Below are 26,624 nucleotides of genomic sequence, written 5' to 3' on the forward strand. Positions count from 1 at the left end.
AATTGTGCCCCTGGTGCAAGACATGATTAATAAATCTAGAGAGGAGCTCAGGAACATGATGGAATCCCAACATAGGAAACAAATGGAATCCATAAAACAGATGCAAACAGATTTCCAGGACATGAAAAACTCCACTGAATGTCTAAACAGCAGAACGAGCCAATGTGAGGACAGAATTTCAGATATAGAAGATAAGATTGCAATTAGTGACCAGGAAAAGAAAAACTGCTTCAAAATTATAAGGGAACACGAGAAATCAATCCAGCAGCTGCTAGATGATGCAAAGAAGAATAACATAAGACTGGAGTCAATGAAGAAACAAGAGAGAGTGCAGATGACATAAAAAAACTCTTCACAGAAGTAATGGCAGAAAACTTCCCAAGCAGAGGAAAAGAACTTGACATACAGATAAGTGAGGCACATAGGACTCCAAATAGCCTTGATCAAAAAACATCTACACATAGGCATATAATTGTTAAGATTCCAGAAACTCAACAGAAGAACAAAGTTCTACAAGCAGTTAGAGAAAAGAAACAAATCACATACAAAGGAAAGCCCATCAGAATCACAGCAGACTTCTCAACACAAACCATCAAGGCAAGAAGAGCTTGGACTGACATATTCCAAGCCCTAAAAGAAAACAGCCTCCAACCCAGAGTGATGTACCCTGCAAAACTATCTTTCAAATTTGATGGAGAAATAAGATACTTTCATGACAAAGAGCACCTTAGGAACTTCGTGAATACCAAACCAGCACTCCAAAGAATTTTACACAATATCCTAGGAACAGACATTGAGGATCACAACCCCAGGAAGCAAAGCAGAATGAACCCATCTGGCATGACAAGAAATTAAATGTAAAGGGGGAGAACCCAACAAAAAGAAAAAGTCATGGCAATGACAAGTCAATACGTTTCGGTTATAACCATCAACGTTAATGGTCTCAATTCACCAATCAAAAGAAATAGACTGGCAGAATGAGTCAAGAAGCAAAATCCAACAAGATGCTGCATACAAGAAACACACTTAATTCAAAAGGAAACTCACAGACTGAAAGTTAAAGGGTGGAAAACAATACTGCATGCGACAGGAACCCGAAAAAAAGCAGAAGTAGCTATCCTCTTTGCAGATCAAGTAGATTTCAAACCAACACTGATGAAGAGAGATGAAGAAGGACATTACATCCTTGTAAAGGAAGAATCCAAGAGGAAGAGGTGACAATCATAAATATCTATGCACCAAACACTAGTGCACCCAACTACATAAAACAAATACTAACAGACATGAAAAGTCATATATGCACTAATACAGTTGTAGTGGGGGACCTCAACACCCCACTGTCACAAATAGATAGATCAACTAGACTAAAAATAGGTAATGAAATACCAGAAATCAATCAAACTCTTGAACAAATGAACTAAACAGATGTTTACAGTGTCTTCCATCCCACAAAATCAGAATACACATTCTTCTCAGCTGCACATGGGTCATTCTCCAAAATAGACTGCATACTCACACATAGAACATGTTTAAGTACGTGCAAAGGAATTGAAGTTATCCCCTGTACATTATCAGACCATAGTGCAATGAAATTGGAGATCCATAGCAAAAGAAACTCAAAAAATTTCATAAACAGGTGGAAATTGAACAAAACACTTCTGAATAGCCAATGGGTCACAGAGGAAATTAAAGAAGAAATCAGACAGTTCCTTCAATTAAATGACAATGACAATACAACATATCGGAATCTATGGGACACAATGAAAGCAGTCTTACGAGGGAAGTTCAAAGCAGTGAATATGCATATTAGGAAAACAGAGCAAGCCCAATTAAACAACCTGATGCTGAACCTCAAGCTTCTAGAAAAAGAGCAGGACAACCCCAAAGCTCATACAAGGGAGGAAATTATAAAGATCAGAGGAGAAATCAGTGCAATGGAGACTAAGAGAATGATACAAAAAATCAATGAAGCCAAGAGTTGGTTCTTCAAAAGAATCAACAAAATTGACAAACCCTTAGCCAACCTTGTCAGAAAAAGGAAAGAAAAGGCCCAAATCCATGCAATTAGGAATGAAAAGGGTGAAATGACAACAGACCCAGGAGAAATCCAGAGGATCATCAATACCTACTTCCAGAACTTTCACGCCAATAAGATGGACAACACAGAAGAAATGGACAGATTCCTAGATACGTATGAATTACCAAAGTTGAATGAAAAATTCTAAACAACACAGTATCAATCAATGAAATTGAAAACGTAATTAAAAACTTATCAACTAAGAAAAGCCTGGGCCCTGATGGCTTCACTGCTGAATTCTACAAGACATTTAGAGAGGAACTGCCGCCACTACTGTTTAAACTCTTCAATGAAATTGAAAGGGAAGGAATACTCCCAAATTCATTCCTGGAAGCAAGCATCACCTTGATCCCCAAAGCAGAGAAGGACCCAACCGAAAAAGAGAACTATAGGCCAATCTCACTAATGAACATAGATGCAAAAGTCCTTAATAAGATAATGGCAAACAGAATGCAGAAGATTATCAAGAAGATCATACACCCTGATCAAGTGGGATTCATCCCAGGGATGCAGGGATGGTTCAATATATGCAAATCAATCAATGTAATACACTATATCAATAGAGCCAAGGACAAAAATCATATGATTATTTCCATAGATGCAGAAAAAGCATTTGACAAAATCTAACATGCATTTATGATAAAAATCCTACAAAAAATTGGAATAGATGGTCTCTACCTCAAACTGATAGAAGCCATCTATGAAAAACCAACAGCCAATATCATACTAAATGGTCAAAAACTGAAATCCTTCACACTCAAATCAGGAACAAGACAAGGATGTCCACTATCACCACTCTTGTTCAATATAGTTCTGGAAATATGAGCCATGGCAATTAGACAAGAGAAAGAAATAAAAGGAATAAAGATAGGAAATGAAGAAGTCAAATTGTCATTATTTGCAGATGACATGATACTGTATATAGAAGACCCCAAGAACTCCACCAAAAGTCTTCTAGACTTAATAACCCAATTCAGTCAAGTAGCTGGTTACAAGGTCAACACACAAAAATCAATAGCTTTCCTCTACACCAATGACAGACTCACTGAGAGAGAAATAGGGCAAATAATTCCTTTCACAATAGCATCCAAAAAAACTGAAATACCTAGGAATCAACCTAACGAAAGAAATCAAAGACCTCTTCTCTGAAAACTATGGCACTTTGAAAAAAGATATTGAAGGGGATATCAGAAAATGGAAAGACATCCCTTGCTCCTGGGTAGGAAGGATTAATATAGTGAAAATGGACATACTTCCAAAACTGCTATATAGATTCAATGCAATTCCAATTAAGATCCTAGCAGCATACTTCACAGACCTTGACAAAACAATCCAAAAATTCATTTGGAACAAGAAGAGACTCAGAATAGCAAAAGCAATTTTAGGTAACAGAGACATGGCAGGGGGTATCACAATCCCCAACCTGCAACTATACTACAAAGCTACTGTGATAAAAACAGCATGGTACTGGCAAAGAAACAGACCTGAGGATCAGTGGAACAGATTAGAAGATGCAGAAAGAATGCCAGACACACTCAGCCATCTCATCTTTGATAAAGGAGCCAAACACCCTCACTGGAGGAAAGGTAGCCTCTTTAATAAATGGTGCTGGAAAAATTGGGTTTTAACTTGCCAAAGATTAAAGCTAGACCTATATCTCTCGCCATGGACTAAATTAACATCAAAATGGATTAAAGATCTAAATATTAAAATAGAAATGCTGAGCCAGTTGGAAGAGGTTAGGTAGAACTCTTGAAGACATCGGTGTAGGAAAAGATTTTATGAACAAAACCTCAGTTGCCCGTGAACTAGCACAATCAATCAACAAGTGGGATCTCTTCTTATTAAAAAGCTTCTGCACGGCAAGAGAAACCACCAGCAATGTGAAGAGACAACCCACAATATGGGAAAAAATCTTCACCTGCTTTTCCTCAGACAAAGGTCTACTATCTCGCATCTATAAAGAACTTAAAAAGATCAGACCTCCCAAATTTGAAGACCCAATCCGAAAATGGACATCTGAAATGAACAGACATTTCTCAGACAAAGAAGTAGAAATAGCAAATAAATACATGAACAAATGTTCAACCTCACTGGTCATTCGAGAGATGCAAATGAACACAACTCTGAGATTCCACCTCACTCCAGAAAGAATGGCTGCTATCATGAAATCAACCAATAACAAATGCTGGCAGGGCTGTGGGGAAAGAGGAACCCTGCTCCACTGCTGGCGGGAGTGCAGACTGGTGCAAGCACTGTGGAAATTAGTATGGAGATACCTCAAAGAACTAGGACTGGAAGTCCCATTTGACCCCGTTATCCCACTGCTGGGGATCTTCCCCAAAGAATTAAAAGAATCATACCACAGTGATATATGTGCACCCATGTTCATAGCAGCACAGTTTGTGATAGCTAAAACTTGGAAACAGCCCAAATGCCCATCAACTGGAGACTGGATAAAGAAAATGTGGTTTTTCTATAAAATGGAGTACTACTCAGCCATAAAAAATGAGAAATTAGAGACATTTATAGCTAAGTGGATGCACACTGAAGCGATACTCTTAAGTGAAATAAATAGGACACACATGTATAAATACCGAACAGTTTCTCTCGTGTGAGAAACTGAAAGTGTAAATAAGGACTAAAATGTATAATAGGTAATGTGAAAAAGGAAGAAAAGGGGCAAAGGGGAAGGAAGTAGGAGGGGTAGAGGAAAGGAAAGAAGGGAATGGAATATGAGAAAAGGGAAAAATAGGAACAAAATCTTCGTAAATAGGGAGGAATGGAGGGGTTGAAGGGAGGGCTGGGCAAGGGTGAAAAATAAGAACCAAGGGAGACTATGTAAAGGTGCAAATTTCCAATGATGAATGTCATTATATTGTATACCTAAAATGTACCAATGATTAGAATGAATAATCGATAATGTAAAACAGGAAGAAAAGGTCCAAAAGGGTAGGGGTAGTGGGAGGGGCAGGGGAAAGGAAAGAAGGGAAAGGAAAAATGCTGAGAAATGGAAAAAATGGAAATAAAGTCTTTGTAAATAGGGAAGGGTGGAGGGGGTGAAGGGAGGTTTAGGAATGGGGAAAAAATAAGAACCAAGATGTATCATGTAAAGGTACAATTCCCAATGAGAAATGTAAATGTGTTGTATGCCTAAAATGTACCAATAAAAGAATTTTAGGAAAAAAAAAAAAAAGCAACCTGTTATTACCTTTAGTTATTAGCACAGTAAAAAGTCGTGCCCCAAGGTGAGACTCGAGGTGGTGATGAGACATGCATCACGTGAGTAGGCCACGGAGCAGACACAGCTCCTCCTCTGCACGTGATGGCATCACGGGACAGGGTGCCTGCCCTACAGGCAGCCACAGCAGCTGCACATTTTGTCCTGTTTGCTCAGCATGGGGTCCCCGATCCCCATGGCTTTCTACCTTGTGTTGAGCAGAAGAATAGGAGCCTTGTTCCTACGTGGAGGAGCCTGATTCTCCTGACAGCAAGCACAAGGCCTCACACAGCTGGTGACAGCCCACCCTCACAGCTTCTCTGCCTGTGGACTTCACCCCTCGCACTTTCCTTATCGTAACCACGCTTCACTCAGACTGGCTTCTACAAAGGCAGTGGCCCGAAGCCCATGAAGGCCTCAGGTCCTTGGCATTGCTAGCTTCCAGGGGAATGGTCCAGCCAGACATTTACCTGATAAGCTCCCTTCCCTGGTGCAGAGGACCTTAGTTTTCCAACACCCCCTAGAAAGCTGGGGGTACGGGTGTGGACTTTTGATTTACTGATGTGTCCCTAGTGACTAGAACAATGCTTACCAGACAGTAGATATTCATTTAAATATGGTTTAGGTGGGAAAGAAAAACTACTGTAATCCCCTGATTAGTGGGTATTTGGTTTTATGTGCTTCTGAGAATACCACAGAATGACTTTTTCTTTCCTAGTTAAAGGACAACTTTTCCCAAGAGCCAAAAAACACAAAAACAAACAAACAAAAAACAGATGCAGTACTCAACCCCAGCATATAACAGGGCTCATCTTCCTCTCTGGCACAGGGCTCTTTGCTGGTGCTAGCAGAGGAAAATTTGCAGTGAAACGTAGATAGCCATCAAAAAATGATGAGTAAATGGATTCTCTATTATTCAAAGATAAAGACCAGTGCACAAGCTGGTGAGGTGGTGTGTGCCTGCGCTCCCAGCTGCTTGGCAGGCCCGAGCAAGACCACGAGGTTGAGGGCGGCTTGGGCAACCTGGTGAGACCCCAATCGAAACATAAAAAGGGCTGCAGGTGCAGCTCCATGGCAGAGTGCTCACCAAGCATGCCTGAGCTCCGGGCTCAAGTCTCATAGGAGGGATGGGGATGGGGGGACAGTGCACAAAGACATTTAAAGCCGCAGACTTGAGTCAGGTAAAAATAATAAAGACAAAAATTGGGTTTGAGGTTTATTAGGTTCACTTTCCAGTAAAGGTATACTTTTTCAAATGTAAAGCGTATCTTAATTTTCATTATAAAACAAAAGTGTTCAATTTTCCAGGACTCCTAAGTTATTATAAAATATTAATGTAAGTAGAAAGCTGGGCAAGATTGAATAGAGAATGAAAAAGGAATACAATTAAAATTTTAACTGGATACATTACAGAGGCAAGAGAGACAGAAATCACCCTAAGGCCGTGCCTGTGAGTAGCGCCCCAGCCTCAGGGCACCCGAGATACAGGGATGGACATTCCCTGACTCGAAAAGCTCAGCTCTTCCCCATAAAGAGCTTGTGTTTCATGTGCCTCTTTAGTCATCGGGTAATTTGTATTTTATCTCTGAACCCCTGGTCCTAAAATATTAGTCAGCTTTTAATGACTAAAGCCTTTCAGTCTTAATAGTTCTTACTTCATCTGAAACAAGACATATGCACACAGAAACTGGGCCTGGCACACAAAAGTAACAAGGTCCTAATTTGTCTGTTATTGATCGTCTCCTATGATCCTCTAAGTAAGCTCCAAATCCCAGGTAACTGGAGACAGCCCTTCTCCATCTGCCAGAAAACCCTGTCCCTTCCACCCGGCCATGCTGCCCATTGGGATACTGTACATCCTGACATGCAGTTTCCCTTCTACCTCGCCCACCCCTATGAAGGTGGGATGATCTCTTCCTGTGAAATCTCAGTCCTGCATTAAAACTATGTATGTCTTGGGGACCTGGGATTTAGCTCAGTGGCACCATGCCTGCCTTGCAAGCGCAAGGTCCTGAGTTTGATCCCCAGTACCGCAAAACAAAACAAAACTATGTATGTCTGGTGCCTGTGTGTAACCCCAGCACTCTGGGAGGCTGAGGGCGGAGGATTGCAAGTTTGAGCCCAGACTGGCAATTTACCAATTTATCAGGACCCTATCTCAAAACAACAACAACAACAAAAAGGCTGGGGATATAGCTCATTGTGAAGTTCTGACCTCAACCCCTAGTACCAAAACAAATAGAAAAACAAAACAAAAAAATCTCAAAACTATGTATTCTATGTTTTCACAGTCCTCCTTACTATGCTGCAGGTATTCTGAAGGTAGGACTCAGGTCTTATGGTGATGCTATAAATGATGGTCACGGTTTCAAGAAAGCCTAGAGAAAACTGATTCCTCAGATTAGAGCCCAATACCCAGATACATTCATGTAGTCAGTCAATAAAACATTTCTAAACTAATCTCAAATTACATGTATTTCTCACAATCTTGTTTTACCAAAAGTTCGTCACTGGGATGGGCAGGGATGGAGCATTTGTGGTGACTTGCCCCCAGCAAGTCCCTTCACAGGGATACCTTACCCAGTTCAGCATCACTCCTGAAACACTGCTGCAACCACAGCTACTCACAGCTCCTGTCCAGGATTCACACAAGGCTTGTCCCAAGGCCCGTATTGAGGATCAAATCCAAGGGGACTCTGTCACTGAGCTATATCCGCATTCATTCATTCATACTTTGAGACAGGGTCTCCCTGAGTTGTCTAGGTAAGCTCAGACTTAGAAATCCTCCTGCCTCAGCCTCCCAGGGCCCTTGGATTACAGGCCTGGGCTACTGTTCCCAGCTCCAAGACCACACACTGAACCAGATTCTAGGCCCCTGCTTCTTCCTTCTACTGGACTTACGGAGCAACACACAGGGAGGTCTGAATCCTCTCATGTGCCCAGTTTTCCAGTAGTACAGACTACTTTCATGATGTGTTCCCTGCATCGATCAAAACTTTAATGGGGTCTTCTTTAAGAATACAAAGTGACAAATTTAAGATTAGGAACAAGGTTTTACAGGGGGTGGAAGGATGAGAGGCTCAAAGCTTGAGCTCCATGAGCTGGGTAAATCCTCCCCTGTCCACACAACCAGTGCATCTGAGCTTAGACTCCAACTTCACTCCTTACAGACCGTGTGGCATTAGACCAGTTATGTGACAAAATATGTTTTCATACCCCTTAAATTGGAATAATACCTTCTCCCTCAGTGGACTACGGCAAGAATTGTGTGAGACCCCTGAACTTTGTATTGCCATGAATGGGAACAAATTCATCTGCTGTGTTAATTCATCCTGAAACAGGCCACACATGAGAAAGGCTATAAAACATGTAGTATACTTTCTGGAAGATTCTGACTGGCCAGGACCTTAACTCAAGTTTCAGATTTCCTGGGCGGAAAGTTGAAGAGAACAAGGTAACAAGTAGATGTTAAGGGAATTGCTGCTGGGTGCCTGGACTTTTTGGAGAGCTGGGAAACATTTGTAAACTGCTGGTCCTACAGGTTCAAGTACAGTGTGTATGGCCAGCCTCTTGAATTACTACAATGTCTATCATAATATTTTTAGTATGTATTAATTAGGATAACCCAAATTGGAAACCTTTCCAAAGTGCTATACATTTTTGGATATAGAAGACACATAGGTTACCAATTGTAACATTTAGTACATTTACAAAATGCTATGCAACCAACACCACAATCCAGTCCAAAAATATTTCGCCACCCCAAAAGAAACCCTATACCCATTAGGCAGCCATGTCTCATTTCTCTTCCCCCTTGAAACCTCTAAATCTGCTTTCTGTCTCCATGGATTTGCTGACTCTGGACATTTAATATATTTTCACTTTTTTTTTTTTTTTTGGCACCGGGGATCAAACTCAGGACCTTGTGCTTTCGAGGCAGGTGGTGGCACCACTGAGCTAAATCCCCGGCTCTGGACATTTAATGTAAATTAAAAAATACACTGTGTGGCTTTTTCATCCACCACATTTTTAAGGATCATCCATATTGCAGCATATATCGGGGCTTTATTCTTTTTTATGGCTAAATAATACAGCCCTTCATTCTATGGATGGAGCACATTTGTTTTTGCAGTCATCACTTGCTAGACATGCAGGTAGTTTCCATCTCTTGACTATCATGAATAGATCTGCTATCAACATTTATGTTCAAGATTATATGTGGGCGTAGGTTTTATTTCTCCTAAGTAGGTAGCTAAGGTTTGGAATTGCTGGGTCATATGGTGACACGATACTTAAACTTTAAGAAACTGGCAAGCTGCTTTCCAGTGTGACTGCTCCATTACACATTCTCTCCAGCAATGTACAAGGCTCCCAATTCTCTATGTCTTCACCAGTACTTGCTATCACGTCTTAATTACAGCCACTTTGTTAGGGTGAAGTGGTTATCTTCCCAGTTTTGATTTGTATTTTTCTACTGGTTAATGATGATGTCATCTTTTCATGTGCTTGGCATCTTTGCTTTTAATAATTTTCTTAAGTCACGTGGAACAGGAGAGAGTCCGTGAAGTACATTTACTTTCAATGGCTGACGACCAAAAAACCTTTTAGAGCCCTAGTGCCATGAATAAGAGATCTACCGACCCCCACCAGAGCTGTCCACTCCCAGCTTGGCACCACAGTCAGTGGTGTGTGTATGGTGTGGCCAGGCCCCATATCCTTCACGATCCCAACTGCATCTGCGTTGGGTAGCCTCTCTCCCCTTTACGTGGCCGTCCACTGTCACAGGGACCATGCCTATTCGTTTTTTCCTGTTTCCTACCACAGCTACTTGTGTTCGCAGCATACTGTAAACTCCCTCAAGTTGTGTCACAACTCCGTGGTTTTGTTTCTGAACCTTAATTTCGGACACAGTACAGTGCTAGGAACAGAATAAAACATCTACTTCTACTTGTGAGAGGATGTAAGGAGCTCTGGAGACCAAGGATGGTAGCAACAGCGGAGGCAGGGCCCTACAGGCCCCTTGCACCCCGCTCATGACAGGCCTGTCATCCTGTCCCACGCTGTGGCCCCTCACCAGAACCAGCTGTGAGCTGTGGCTGACAACATGAGAACGAGAGCACCCACACCCTCCCCATCTCCAGTTGCGAGGACATTCAATATTCTTTAAGGAGAAAAGGTCAAATTTGACAAATTGTGAACATGTGGTTTAAACATGGTAAGTTTCTGTTTGCATACTTCAAAATTCAAAGATTCAGGGAATGGGCAGGTATAATAAAGTATAATGAAAAGTAGGCAATGTCGTTGTAGATTTCTATTTAGGATGTGCCAAGCACACAATGGAAGCATTAAATGTTAAATTGACTACTCTTGACCTGACGAGCTAGCTTTGATATATGTAGTCATTACTAGTTATTGAATGTATACATGCAGACACTTCAGAACTGAGAAGAGTACTTTTCTTATAACAACTTTGATAAAGAAATACAATTTAGGGCCAGGGATTTGGCTCAGTGGTTCTGCCGCCTGCCTGGCAAGTGCAAGGTCCCAAGTTCGATCCCCGGTACCAAGAAAGAAAAAAACCAAGAAATACAATTTATAATACAAGCCAGGCATGGTGGTGCACACCTGTAATCCCAGCACTTGGGAGGCTGAGGCAGGAGGATTGCAGCTAGTTTGAGGCCAGTCTGCATTATAAAGGGAGACCCTGATTCAAAAAAACAAAAACAAAGAAAGAAAGAAAGAATGAAAGAAATACAATTTATAATACAAATTGTAAAGTCTCAGGAATTTATATATACTTATACCAATATGCCTATAGGATATATATGGACTTGTGTGGTTTACGGAAAATATAGACTTTATAAGTTACACATTTATAAATTATAAGCCTATTTTCTTTATAATTTATAGCTAAGATCTGGTCTGGCCCAAAAGGGACAAAAACATGTTGTGTAAGCAACAGCAAGATAAAAACTGAGATAAGAATAGTCACTTACAGGGCAGGCAATGGAACCACTGAGCTAAATCCCCAGCTGGAGGATAGTTACTTTCAAGGTCTCTGAAGACAAGACCTTGGGCCTGATTCCAGGAACACAAAATTTTTTCCAAATCCCAATCTGAATTGCATAATAAAAAAAGTTAGGATAAATGGTCATGCCACAAATGCTCCAAAGTAAAAACTATACAATCTTGACTATGTCTCAGGGAAACACAAAATATAGACTTATTCTCACATATCCTAAAAATATAAGACGACATGATGGCTTGCTACTTAACAAAATCTTTAATTTGCTGAGCCATAAAGGACAGGCTAGTCTGACAGGCATAAAATAAACCATGTCAGAAAAGCCTATTTTTTTGACATATAGAAAATTAAATTGGCACAATAGATCACATGGCTGGCAGGCTGCCTGTGATCAAATGAATCATAGCTACTAATGGCTGGGTGATCTCAGGAGCCACTCTTTGAAGCCCAGTTTTCACATCTGTAAAATGGAAATGTTAACAGCATACTTCATAGGTCTGTCTGCAGGAGTTGATGTGAGGTACTTAGAACAGTGCCTAACGCCCAGCAGGGACTGTGAAGTAAATAAAATGAACCCTCTATTGTTTCTTTCCTACTCTTGTAGGAAGGGCTTTCATCTCTTTAAAGTGAGCCTTGGGCCAGGTGTGGTGGTGCACACCTGCAACCCAGCACTCAGGAGGTCAAGGCAGGCAGATTTGGGTCAAGGGCAACCTGAACTATATAGCAAGACCTTGTCTCAAAAGAAAGGGAGCCTCATCTGTAACCAAAAGATCAAGTAATTTGGTCAATAATAACTGCTTTGGCTCAGCACTGCTCTCACTGACTCTAGTATGATTTCTTTTATTTAGATAATAGGGATGTATTTGTAATTTTTTTTTTTGGTACCGGGGATCGAACTCGGGTCTGGTGCTTGCGAGGCAGGCAGCAGAACCACAGAGCTAAAGCCCCGGCCCGTATTTGTGATGTTTTTGTGAATTAGTAACATATCTTTTAAAACCTTTCAGAATTTGTTTGCTCTCATTTTTTAAAGACCACGATTGTCAAGCTGGATTTTGAGTATCACCAAAACAGTATTTTTCCAAAGTTGCATGACCTTTAAACATCCTATCAATAATGCCTCCAATGTTCTAGGTTCCCTGATGGTGAGAAGATAAAATCTATTTTGTGCCCAATTTAAGGAACTGACCCAACAATTGAATAAATGGTTCAAAATAATGGAATAGCTGACAAAACTGGAACAAAGTAAAAGCCTAAATTTCTCTACAGTAAGCTGTAAGGAACTCAAAGCAAATTTATAAACTCCTCAAAGAAAGTCTTTTAGTTTTTGAGAAATGAGAACTTTACTTTTCTCTGCTTAAAGATGAAAAAATAAACTAAAAAATTCTTTCAAATATTTTGTCAAGACATTTTCCCCTGACCATTTCTATTTTCCTTTTCAACTTTTCAATGTTTTCTAAGTTTTAAAAATAACATGGGTTGATTTAAGGACAAAAGTGGAAGTCTACTCAAATCTGTTTCCTTGTTTAAAGGAGTGCTTCTGGGTCAGGACCGTACACTGCCCGAGCTGAACGCGTGCGCACGGGGAAGATCTGTGTGTGTCTGCAGGGACTCCCTGACGACACAGAGCCGCACGAATTCGATCCTGTAACTTTTTATTTATCAAATTGACACAGAGCATGACAGGCTGACCTGCCACATTCTGTCCACACAGCTCTAGGTTTTGGCTGTTCCCTGCAGAAGGCTAAGTGGTTAAGGACCTGAGCTTCTTACACTACAGCGATGGCTAGAATCATGCTGTGGAATGTTTGTTAAACCCAGGGATCTGGACGGATGTTACTAAGAAACTGTTTTTTCTTTGGAGAAAAGGATATTAAACCCTTCATAGGACCACTCATACTTCCACTGTGTGGGTAACCAAGGGTCTATAAAGGGCCAGATCATGACATTTTAGGCTTTGTGGGCCAGACTTCTGCTCCAACCATTCAACTCTGCCATTATAGATAGCCTCGATGCCACCACAGATAATACATGAAAAAACAGGTGTGGTCACGTTTCAATAAAACTATTTAGAAACAAGAGCTGACCAGCCTCTGGCTGTAGTTTGGTTACCCCTGCAGTTAGGTATAATTGGTAAAATGTGGTACTTTGGCAAAATGAATTTGAAAGAGACTTAAAAATATATGCTATTATCTTCAATAAATGAGAGTATTAGCTTAAAAATGGCCAGAATTTGCTATTTCCTAACATCATCAATTTGTTGGTATTTTCAAATACAATTAAAAAAACCAATGACACATTTTCTGGATATTTTCTATAATAGAATAGACTTTAAAAACAACTTTTTTTTTTAACTTTTTTTTTTTTGAGGTGGGGTCTCAGACTCACTATGTAGCCCAGGCTGGCCTTGAACTTGCAGTGATCCTCTGGCTTCAGCCTCTGGAATGTTGGGATTATGAGCGTGAACCACCATGCTTGGCTCAACCTTTTATTTTTAAGAAAAAATTATAAAAATTGACTTAACCAAAAATAAAAATAAAAAACAAAGACAAAAAGAATAGAGGTCTTGGGAAGATGAAGTGCATGTCTGGGAGAATAGTAGATAACTTACATCTGTCATTATTATATTTTAGATAACTGCAGTAACTTTCAAACTTTGCATGTTTACATTACAATGTAAATGCTTACATTACATAATTACATTACAATGCTTCTTAAGCAAAGCTTAAGAACCCATAGAAGGACCCCATATCAAGGACCCATAGAAGCTTTCTCAGCACTTGGCTTTTCTCCTTTTCATTTTTTGGTGATTTCCAGTAGCGAAACTTCTACACTATCCATAGATGGAAGAGAACAAAAAGATGACTTAACAGAACCCTCAGAGAAGAATCCTTCATGAATGAGACCCAGGAGACCCAGTAACAGCATCAGCAGGATTAGACCCTCAAGAACTTTAAACAATGGAACTATTACATAAATGATAAAGACAAACAACAAAACTTTATTAAAAACCAACTTGTAAACTCAATGATAAAAAGATAACTGAATTTAAAATGGACAAAAGATCTGACTAGATCTTGCTCCACAGACGATACATGAATGGCCAGTATAAACATGAGAAGATGCTCGCTATAACTAGTCACAAGAGAAACGAGAATGAAAACCACTTCACATTCACTAGGAGAGTGACAATAAAAAACAAAACAACTGTAAAAAGGGCTGAGGCATAGCTCAGTGGTACTGCACTTGCCTGGCATTTGCAAGGCCCTGGCTTCAATCCCCAGCACCGCCAAACAAAGCTTTAGACAGTGACAAGTGTTGGCCAGGTTGTAGAGAAACTGGAACCTTCATACACTGCTGGTGGGAATATAAAATGGCACGTTTTGTAAGAGTCAGACAGATCCTCTGAAAGTTCAAGTTTGAATTACTATAGGAGCCAGCAATTCCACTCCTAAATATACAACCAAGGGAAGGAAAAGTAAACACAAAATTTGTATATGAGTGTTTGTAGCATTATTTTATTTTATTTTTTCCAATACCAGGGATCGAACTCAGGACCTTGTGGTTGCAAGGCAGGCACAGCACCGCTGAGCTAAATCCCCAGCTCTTATAGCATTATTTTTAATAGCTAAAAGATGGAAACAACCCAAATGTTCTTTAACTAGTAAATGGATAAATAAAATAAATATGTCATAATCTATACAGGGCACACCCTGTATCTCTAAACCGAAATGCTTGGGAATATAAGTGTTTTGGATTCCAGATTTTGGAATATTTGCATATACATAGTGGGGTATCTTGGGGATGTGATCCATGTCTAATCATGAAATTCATTTGTTTCATATATACCTTATGTACATAGCCTGAAGGTCATTTTATACAGCCTATTTGATGTACCTGCATTTTGACTGGAACCCACCTTGTGAAGCCAGGCGTGGAGCTTTCTCCTGCAGAGACATGTTGACACTTAAAGTTTCAGATTTTCAGATGATAGATGCACAATTTGAATAAGAGTATTTTACTCATCCATAAAAAGAAATGAAGTACTGAGACATATGACAATATGAATAAACCTTGAAATCATCACACTAAATAAAAGAAGCCAAGCACAAAAGGCTGCATACTGTATTGTTCCACTTATATGAAATGCCCAGCATTAATTTACAGGGTGGAAAGTACGGGACTTGTTGCATATGGCCACAGTTGGGATTACATAGGAAGTGACTGCTAAAAGGTATAGTTTCCTCCTGGTGACGACAATATTTTAAAGTTGACTGTGGCGATACTTGCACGACTTTGTGAACACAGTAAACAATGAGTTCTCTAATTCATTTTGGTGCTGGGGAATCAAGCCCAGGGCCATATGCATATAAGCCATGCATTCGATCACTGTACTACACACTCAACTTGAACTGTGTATTTTAAATGGGTGAGTTATATGTGAATTGTCCCTTAAACTATTATAAAAATATGTTGAAAATTTTCAGATTTAAAAAGAACTACACTAAATAAAATTTACAGTAATGAGTCCCTGAAATTAAAAACTTAATGGAACTAGCAAGTAGATGATAAAAATTTTAAAATGTTGTTTATGATAGAAAAAAACCTACCATGAGTGTCTAAGATGAGTATATAACAATGTTCAAGGCTTCTACAGTGAAAAACACAGAAATTAAAGCCAGGTAAGGTGGCACATGCCTCTAATCCCAGCTGATGAGGGAGGACTGCCCAAAGTTTAAGGGCTACATAATGAGTTCAAGGCCAGCCTAAACTACATAGTGAGATGCTGCCTCGAAAAATGAACAAACCACCAAGCAAACAAACCCCAGAAAGTAAATGTCTCACATAAATGAAAGGATTCAACATTTTCATATATTGAATATTAAGATGTTAATGCTCCATGTATTTCTGGTCAAAATCTCAAGATATTTTTTTAAAAATGGAAATTGATATGCTGATTCTAAAATATTAGTAAATAGAAAGGTTCTACAACACCCAAGACAAGGGCTGGGGATACAGCTCAGTGTTAGAGCCCTTGCCTAGCATGCATGAGGCTCTGGGTTCTATCCCTAGCTCCATAAGAAGAAAAAATAGAATACTCAAGACAATCTTGAACAAGAGCAAGGCCAGACAACTTCACTACTAGTCACCAAGACTTATTATGCCCTCACAGTAAGACAGTGTGGTATTGGTCTAAGGCCAGCAAATAGAATATGCAGAGATAGCTAAGTGTGTAGCTGTTTCCTGATCTCCCTGTGTTAATCCAGGTGACATGTTACAAAAATGAATAATTGAAAGACGAATTAGCCAGAAAACTTGAAAGTGCAGCAAAAGAAATTAAAAAGTAGTAATGCTGGGCCAAATGTCAATGGTGTAGGGAAGACATAGATGACTAGGGATGCTGATACTGCTGTGGTTTCAGAGACTGGATGTGCAGCCACAGGAATCGAATGGGGCTCAAATTTATCAACCTCACTGAAGACAGTGGCTGTAATGAAAAGGATGAAGATGTTTCAAAGAGAATAATGCAGCAAAAATTCTCTTCATGTTAAGGAACCCCTGAAGATATTCTGTGATACCGAAATCACTGGAAGCTGCTTGTGACACCGGCAAGTAAATACGTGGTCTTTGCTGTTTCCTAGCACGCAGCTCCTGTGGTGCTTGGACTCAGTCTCTGAGCAGTAAGCGCCTTCTGGTGTGCTAATGAGTCGACCAAGGGTGGGGCTCAGGTTAGACTCAAGATGGGCGGGCTGTCAGGACACCAGCTGATGATTTAGTCCACCACGGCTCTGTAATGAGGCTTCCTAAAGAATCCCAACGGACTAGACTCAGGCAGCTTCTGTAGAGCTGAGCAGGCAGAGGTTCCTGGAGCCTGGCACACCTGGGAAGGTGCTGAAGCTCCTCACCCTTCCCATTTCACTTCGTTCTAAGAGTCTCTGTCTGACTCCTTTGTAAACTCCTATACATAGGACCAGCAGGAGGTGTTTCCCTGTGTTCTGTGAGCTGCTCCAGCAAGCTTGTTAAGCCCCAGGCGGAGTCAGTGGGAATCCCAGTGTACAGCCGACGGCTCAGAAGTACGGACGACACCCTATCACTGCAGTTGGTTCTGAAACAGAACTGCCTTGTGGGCTGGCCTCTACCAGTGGGATCTGCCCCTGTGCTCAAGTAGGTAATGACAGGTGGGTGGAATGTGAGGAGCCCAGCTGCGGTCCCATGCAGAACTGTTTGCATGGTGTGACCACTGCCTGCTAAACATTTGGTCACAGCAGTGTTCTGGGCTATGAGAGTATAATAGGAGAAATTAGGCTTATTTTTTCTTACATATCTTGATTGATTCAAACCTAGAAAGGAGTATAATTATTTGCTAAAGCACAGAACAAATGCTCATCCCACATTCTTAGTTATACACAAGAAGGTGGTGTTATTAAAATTACTTAATAATTCTTTACAGCCCAAAACACTAATTTCTAACGTTTCTAATGATTTCAATTACAGTGTATAATTAAATACCAATTTTACTAGTTTTTCATTTCCCTATACATTATAACGATAATAAGAGCTTAAAATATTTTTGACATTTTAAAAGTAAAAAAATGAACATAATTTTCTCCACTGAATATTAGGATGACTACACTGTTTCAACTTGCATAGTCATTCTTATGGTCCTATTACCATGAAAAGCCAGGACTGCCTCTACGTAAAATTATTGGGTTAAACGCACCATTTAGGAAATGAGGAAAGGAATAGAGTTATCCTAAAGATAGAGGGAAGAAAATAAATATAGGAAAAGAGATTAATGAAATAGAAAACAAAGATACAGTGGAGAGAACTAAACAACTGAGGCATGGATGATCAAGAATAATCAAGGGAAATGCATATTCTTACAGGCTCACGTTACCCACTTGACAGAAGAATGTCCATCATAAAGGTGAAGCGTTCGTCAGAGTTGCAGCACAAGTTTGACAGCAGCGATGGAACAAGGGGACCCTTACGGAACATCTCTCAGTGACAGGCAGCCTACTACGTGGTAGTTTTGAGGTAAGTAAAGTGTGCCCTGGCCTTGCTGCCCTGGATCCTTCCTGGGCTCCAGGAGGGCACAGTGCACTCTGCACCCAGGCAGCAAGAAGTCCTGACCGCCCTGGGGGAGCGGCTTCCACAACCCCTGTCCCAGTTTTGCTTGGCTGCAAAGCACATCTTGGGGATGAGTGGCCAGTGTGGTCATCCAGTGAGGTCACCTCTGACTCTGTAGGAGGAGGTGATCACCCAGCTTACTCTCAGGACCTGTAACAATCCCCTGGACCCTCCAGACCACCCGGGAAAACTCACCCAGTGGCTATGAGGATGAAACGAGGTAATGGATAAAGTATAGTACCTGGCACATGGTAACAGAGTGGCCCCTTAAGACCTGAGTTTCTGGATGGAAGCACTGTAGTACAAAAGCTAAGCAACATTTTTTTGTGTGTGTGGTGGACAGGCAGTTTGCTTTTTAAAAATGATTAGTTTTAAATTTAAAGCAGTTCTAGGGATTGAGTCCTGTGCCTTTGCACTGAGTTACAACCCTAGCCCTTTTTGAATTTTTCTTTTGAGACAGGGTCTTGCTAAGTTGCCCATGCTGGGCTCCAACTTGTGATCCTTCTGCTCAGCCTCCCAGAGAGCTGGGATTACAGGGGTGTGTCACCACACCCAGCTGCTAAGCAATACTTCTAAGAGTAGCACAGAGGAATAGCACATGCCTCTGTGTGTGTGTGTGCGCGTGCATGGGTGTGCATTTATTTGTGCATGTGTGTTACTTCTCTGGAATTCCATTATTTCTAACCTCTTGACACCTGGCATTTAAGGTCAGGACCCTAGTAAAACTGTTTCCAAAAGGACTGGTTACTGCTAATACTACATTAGCCAGCTCCACTGTCACTACTAATAACTCTTCCTTCATCTTCTTGAAAAGACTCCATTGTGGGGATCCCATGGTCTTCCTCTTCAGTGATCCCTTTCTTGGCTGGCTCCTTCCTCTTCCCCTTGCCTCAGCGAAGTGAAGAGCTGAGACTTGAGATAAGACCACTGACTAGCATGAGTGTTCTGGGGCAACGCATCTCCCCTCTGGGCCTTGTCTGTAAGAGAGATGGCCCAGGAACCTACACCCAACGCACAAGGCTCTTGTGAGAACTGAATGCTGACACCACACACACACACAGTACTGGCTTGGGCCTTGCACAGAGCAAGTGCTCAGTGTGTGCTGTTACTACTCTCACTGTGTGAACGCAGTCAGTCTTAGGCGGCTCCCGGGAAAGAGTCACACAGACAGCTGCAGGCACACTACATGACAACACCCTCGCCGGAAGAAAACACTGGAAGGATACATAACAATAAATGGTTTTTCTCCGTTCCCCTAATTTTCAATCTCAAGACTGGGGGGAGCACAAGGGAAAGCAGCCGCTGACCAGCCGCTGTGGAAACTGGCAGAGAAAACAACAGTGGAGAAACGGAAGGTGAGAGGCAGACAGGAGAATCAAGATCACAAGATACTCTAAGGCTTGGAAAAGACACAAATGGGTAGAAAACTCCAAAACTATTCCAGTGCCCAACTTCTTCCTCTGTGTTTGGGTTTGCACTTCCAAAAAGGAATAGACTGGGAAAGATGCCTGTGGTCTTCTAGGAGAGAAGTCAGAGGACGCAGGAGAAACAAGAGAGACACTGTCGGAGGATCACACACCAGCCACACAAGAGACATTCCAGTCAGACAAGTGCAAACAGAAGGAACGGGAACTCCCAGTGAACAGCCGGAGCGGCCACATTTGCACAATGCCTTCCCCTTCATCAAAGGCTGCTGAAACCAGACCCTAATGCCAGAGATGCCTGATGTGGGGCCATCCTCGTGCCATTTCCTAAGACCATGTCCCCTCCTCTCTGTAACCCTCAGCTAACCATACCAGGAAAGCCTTTCTGGCAACTCCTCATGGTGGCAGATAATTTAAATTGGGGCCGGGGATGTAGCTCAGTGGTTCCGCCGCCTGCCTAGCAAGTGCAAGGTCCCGAGTTCGATCCCTGGTACCAAAAAAAGTAGATAAATTGGGGTACAGGACATGAGGGGCTCTATGCTGGGGCTTTGAGAAGAGATTCTCCTTTCTGTCTTTGGAGACAAGGGAAGAGAGGTGTGATGGCCAGAATGGCAGCCATCTTGGTACCACAAGAGGAAGGGCGTGAAGATGAGAAGAGATCTGAACCTGGCTCTTGGTGACGATTAACTGATAACTTCTACTCTTGGCTTATAATAAGCGTGTTTATTGCTTAAGTCACCATTAGTTGGGTATTTTGTAACTCTTGGGGAAAAGCATCCTAATTATTCAGACAGCAATAGGTGAGCTGATTCCAGAAGGGAATGTCTGAATCAGCCGGGGTGGTGGCTCGCGCCTGTGATCCCAGCAGTCAGAAGGGTGAGGGGGACCTGGGCTCCATATCCACTTTAAGGACAGCGAAAACTGTCTAGTGAAACCTTGTCTCCAAAACCAAACACAAACAAAGTAAATATCCACAGCTGGAAATCAGCAGTAGTACTGCTGGAGCTCTATTTTTACTAATAGAGTTGAATCCAAAAGATATATTAAGGGAAAAATTTGAAATAATTCAAGATCTTCACATATGTAATATCTCTCCAAGCTTATACAAAATTTATAACATAAATTTCATAAGAGTTATGAGTACCAGTACCAAAAAGGCAATAACTGTACAAGAAAATCTTTAAAAACAAGAAAAATACAATCTACTTTGATCTTTTTTTGTTTTTGTTTTTTTTGGCAGTACTGGGAATTGAACCCAGGGCTTTCACACTGAACTATATCCCAGCTCTTTTTCTTATTTTTTTTGTTTTAAGACAGGGTCTCACTAAATTGCCTGGGCTGGCCTAGAATTTGGGATCCTCCTGTCTCAAACTCCTAGAGTGCTGGGATAAGGCGTGAGCCACCACACCTGGCTTTTAAAAAAATTAATTGTTTACTACTCTTGCATATAGAGTCTAAACTTTAATAGCAACAAAATGAAACCTATGCAAGTCAAAAGAGATTAACATTAGGGCTCCAAAAGCAACTCTTACTGAGGTAGCATTTTATCATGGAATTGCTGTAAAAGAAAACTAGCAACTGTGAGATAGTAAACATAAGCAAAATGAGATCTTGCAAAAAAAAAAAAACAACTAAAAGCAAAAGTCATTTCTATCCCCTCTGAATATGTTTACACCAAAGAAACTTCACCACCTCAACATAGTTTCCTTATGGAAACTGGAGCTTCAAGTTTGTGTTTGTACCAACATTGTTGCTGTGGAAATAGTTGATTCAACGTTATGAACTCAGCTGAATAAAGCAAGGTGTGGAACAGAAGTCTTATTTAAACAGTGGCAAGACCCATAAAACATTAAAAAGGCAAACTGAATAGCAGTGAGTCACAGCACCATATATTTTAATGTAAAGGTTATATTATGTTTTTCTGATGCCTGACACAAATAGGATGTTTCTTGTTAATTTAGTTCTATTTCTGGAACCCTATAATCATCTCAGCTACTCTCCAAAATGTCCTACGGTTTGCTATCTGTCTGGGTCTACACATGGCTGGCTGCAGTTGTTAAACTGATCATGCTTAGAATAGACTTTCCATAGGTCGGCTGTCGGCAGCACACACGGAAGTCATGACCCCTGCAGCACCAAGTCTGGATTTCAAAACTTCTGCACGTAAGCGACTGTATTAAATGCAGAAGTATCGGCTTATTCATCATACATCATCATTTCAGGAGCACAGTCTACCTTCTGACTAGCTTCATGAACTCTCGAGCATAACGCTGTGGGGAATGAGGATGAGTCCAGTTCCCTGCCCTGCTGGTTATGGAGCCTCTGACTGGGCCGCAGTCTCCGACAGGTCAGTATGAGTCTTAAGACAACATGACACCAAAGGTGCGCATTATAACCCAACTTTGTGGTGGTACCCTGCTCCTCAACTTGCCCTTCCCACTTTTTAACTGGAGATAAGCTTGTTCTTCAGAAAACACACACACACACACACACAGACACAAACGCACACGCGCACACATACACACAAATGCACACACTCTTTACTATTCTTCTCCCCTGGTTTTCTGAACTTTTCGAATTATCACAAATATTTTCAATATGTACAGTAAAATATTCAACAAGTTTTAAAAATGAGGGTCATGTGTGGGGCTATTTAAAAGCTAGACCTTCCCCTGCAGGAGACAGTAACAGTGAAATGGCTCTGTAAATAGAAACCCAGCCTCCCTCGGCCCTGCCTGCTGCCCAGGGTGCGGCCACCCTCTGCCTGCACAGGAGAGCAATTCACACCAGCAAAACCGGAAAAATCACAACTGAGAGCGGCTGTGGAAGTGGTGAGAGCCGAGAGTGCAATGTAAGGAGCTGGGTTTTCTGTGAGCTGAGTCACAGGAAGCACCGGCCTGGCCAGAGGCATGGCTCACCCACCTCCTCGGGTTCAGAATGTAGGTCAGAGCTCCTCGGGCTTGCTAATCAGGGGGGTCAGAGGCCACAGGTGAGAGCCCCAGGGCCGGAGGCAGGAGCCCAAGTTACTAGAAGAGCTGGGAAGCCCCTGACTTGGCCCTCAGGTTGCAGGCTAGGCCCAACGCCCAGTCAGGCCTGCAGCTCCGCAGACAAGGGTGAGTGTGGACTACGGCGTGCCTGGCCAGCTCTCCTTTCCATTCTCCACCGGGGCCGCCTCATACCCTGTCCAGGGTGTCCAGGATGGCAAGGGAAGCTTATGTAACAGACGGCTGACTCACCCAGCTCAGTTGACACGGGGGACCCCGAGGCCATCTCACCGACCTTGGCCACTCCATCGTAGTAGGCTTTTCCTGCCATGATCATAGCTAGACAAGAGAAGTGACACACAGTCATCACCCAGGAAAGGAGGGACACTCGGGGTTGCTTTCCCCCAAACATCGCTCAGTCTCTTGTCCTATCTCTTTTCCTGGCAGGACAACTATAGGCTGCTCTACTACAGTACTTTTCCTCAATTTTAATGAATATATTCTTAAAAGGTAGATTTTAAAGGAAACATAAAAGCAAGGTATGAAAGCGGCACAGAATTAATTCACATACAGGTCCAGGGGTGGAATTGTAGGCCAAAATAATAGCACGCTCATGACAAATTTATCTATTTCAGCATTTATTATAGAGTCTTAAGAACTAAGTTATGGCTTTTACTATATGTCAAGATAACCTTAGGAAATTTAATGCTTTACTATATTATTTTATAAAACTATGGATCCCCTTAAAGTGCAATTATAAAAGGAACAGTCACAATTAGCTTTTGTATAGAAAAATGACCTTTTCAGGTCATTACTTAATCTACCTGATAATGTTGAGACAACGGTTATCAGCCCCTGCTAAGGGGGTGGAGTGGAGATATTCTGGGACATCCCCAAGGTCAGGGGTGAGTCAGCAGCAGCATGTACAACTCCTACTAAGGCACTTTACTTCCTCAGTTTTAAAGTATAGTGCTTTTTTGGGTTTTTTTGGTATCAGGGATTGAACTCGGGACCTTCCACTTGTGAGGCAGGCAGAGGAACCACTGAGCTAAATCCCTGGCCCATAAAGTATAGTGCTTTTTGACTCTCTGGTCTCAGCAGGAACTGAAGAAAAAATGACTCCGCCTCAAAACAAGGTGTGTAGCCAATAAGCTGTCATGTTAATATATGTGTTTTGGAATGAAGATTTTAAATTGTAAAGCACTGATAAACTAAAAAGTGGAGAATGGCATGCAGAGTTACACTATATTTAAACAAAAATTCTGGTTTGGATCCACACATTGAATTGAAAGTATTAACTGCTGACTTACGTTAAAGCCATGTAACCTTCTCGGTCTTGTAAAGTATCTTTGCTTTTATGATAAACCTGAATTAACTTAAAAATTATATAACTTATCCAGAACTAATTCAAACTTATTATCTTCACAATTTTGCCCTCCTTTGTGAACATATTAAGATAGTTTCCCCTACTTATTATTATAAAGAATGAAGCACATTAATTCAATTTCAGTGGTATTTATCTAGATTAGTCTACATACCCCTGCCAGATAATTTTTCCTTAGACTATAGTTTCATCGGCTGTTCTGCTCAAAAGCCTTCAACGGCCTCCACTGCCCATAGCACAAGCCTCGGCTCCCTGGAGCCCACAGAAGATTTTTCACATTACATAATGATCTTCAATGACTCATTCCTCCCAGAATTCTCAGCTTGTGAGTTCCCTTCCATACTTACAGGTGGTTTGGCCATGTGACTTGCTTTGGCTAGTGTGCTATCAGCAAGCATAACTCCCTCCGGGGCTTGGTAAATGCCAGGTATTGGGGCTTGGACTCTCGGGATGCCACTACCACAGTGTGAGATGTAGTGTGGCCTCCCTGAAGGGGTGAGAGCATGCCTCAGCCCCAGCCCTGAGTCCAGCTGACTGAAGCAGCAGAAGTGAGCCCCGGGGGTCAGAGAACTGCCCTTTATAAGAGAGATAATAAACTGTGATCTTAAGTCACAAAATTTGAGGGCAGTTTGTTGTGCAGCAATGGATGACAGATGTGACATTCAAGTCCTCATGTCTGCTGGCCTAATCCCACCTGCTCCCTTTCAGCATTTCACCAGGCCAGTGTGGGTCCCAGCTGGAGTGCTGTCTTTTCCATCAGAAGTAGTTTCTGCCGGCTGAATACCAACGTCTGTTGGCTAGCTCAGCTCCTGCAAGGCTTCCTGCCTGCTCCAGTCCACACCAATCCCTACTGCTCAGATTCCTGTGCACTGGTCAAAACAACACTTTCAGCCATGTTATCCCGAATTCTAATGTAACTAACTGTTGACTGTGAATCTGGGTGGCAGCCTGAACTGTACTTCAAATTCTTATAAATGTATTTCAGTTTCTCAGTGGTTTAAGCAAAACCACAATCAGATGGTGGGCAGAAATTCTAGGAATACTTATGAGAGGGCAGAACAATCTCAGGAGGTGTTAAAGTGGTAAGAGCCCTTTTGGGAGAAGCCTTTCTAGCAGAAAGGTAAGCTGCAGGTAGGTCACTGATTCACCCTGTAACTCTGTCTCAGAGAGGCAGCTCATGCTATAAAGAAAGCAACAAAGACAAAACAAGCAAATAAACAAAAAGCCCACTGCAAGTCATAGTGATTTCCTTCATCTACAGGTTCATCTACAGCAATGATTTTGTGGCCTTGGGATCTAGCAATCATCAGGGGAGAGTCAGCAATGCCAGGCCACTGCTCTCTGGAGAAGGCACTGACCCTGTTGGGAGGAAGGACCATCCCAGACCTGCTGTTTTCCTGATACCCAAAGCCTCAGCCAAAAAAGCACGGTGAGGCAGAAGAAAGTAAATAGGCAGTTCACTTTTCCTGGTGACTACAGGAGGGCTCCTTGTCACCCAGAGCCCAGCCAGCATACTGCCCTGTCCTGGGCCATACCTGTGCTGAAGAATGGAAGGCCAAGGGTTGTTTCAAACTATCAACAGGAAGCGAGCAAAGGTGGGGTGTGATGGGAGAGGGAAAGAAGAGAACAATAAGTAAAATATATGAAATTGATCTGAAGCCTTCTTCAGATCTAAAGTGGATGGAAACTAAATGTTCTACTGATGTTACTTGGTGGTCTTAGTGGATCAGGGTGGAGGGTGAACCTAGAGCCGGAGTATTTTGGGAGGTAACACTTGCTATACAGAGAGAATCATCTTGACAAACAGGTTAGAATTTGGTGATTGTTAGCATTTTAAGGTGATAACTGATATGTTATAATAGCACTCACCTTTTTAAGGAAATAATATGGCTGCATATTATCTTCCTCATAGAGAACCTCTTCAAACCAAAGAACAACTCTGGCTCCCAAAGACAGGCACATCCCAATACTCAAATTCATTTTACATGAAGCACTTACTATATTTTGAAATAAGAATCTAAGTCCCATCTTTAATTTAGATGTTTTTCCATTCAGGATAAAAATACTACTTCCCATGTTACTTTCAAAAGGGATATGTCTAAAAGCAAGAAATTCTTCTATATAAAAAAAGGAAAACAATACCTGTGCACCAGACACTAACATACAAATGTTATAAGTACACATTTTCACATGTTATTAGTTCACAAAGAATTTGGTGTAAAAAGTAGAAAATGTGTTTTTAGCAGTGAAATAAAAAGCCATATCAAAAAGCATGATTTGATAGCTAACATACATCACTAATAGTAACCTTACTGCCATTCAGTTCACTCATTTCAAATAATATTATTATGTACTATCACTGCATACTTCTGTCGATTAAAT

At 41.5% G+C, this 26,624-nt stretch overlaps 1 protein-coding gene across 1 annotated transcript in view; it reads right to left on the reverse strand.

Annotated features, from left to right (window-relative positions):
* Baiap2l1 (BAR/IMD domain containing adaptor protein 2 like 1) overlaps positions 1 to 26,624 on the reverse strand; it is an 89,999-nt gene that overhangs the window by 37,335 nt on the left and 26,040 nt on the right. The window contains exon 3 of the mRNA XM_004840478.4: positions 23,111 to 23,197. Coding sequence (XP_004840535.2) covers positions 23,111 to 23,197 — 87 coding nt within the window. The remainder of the gene's footprint in view (positions 1 to 23,110; positions 23,198 to 26,624) is intronic.

Source organism: Heterocephalus glaber, unplaced genomic scaffold (assembly GCF_053883595.1).
Source record: "Heterocephalus glaber isolate CG9 unplaced genomic scaffold, H.glaber_assembly_v1.0 deba00001610, whole genome shotgun sequence".
Lineage (NCBI taxonomy): Eukaryota > Metazoa > Chordata > Mammalia > Rodentia > Bathyergidae > Heterocephalus > Heterocephalus glaber.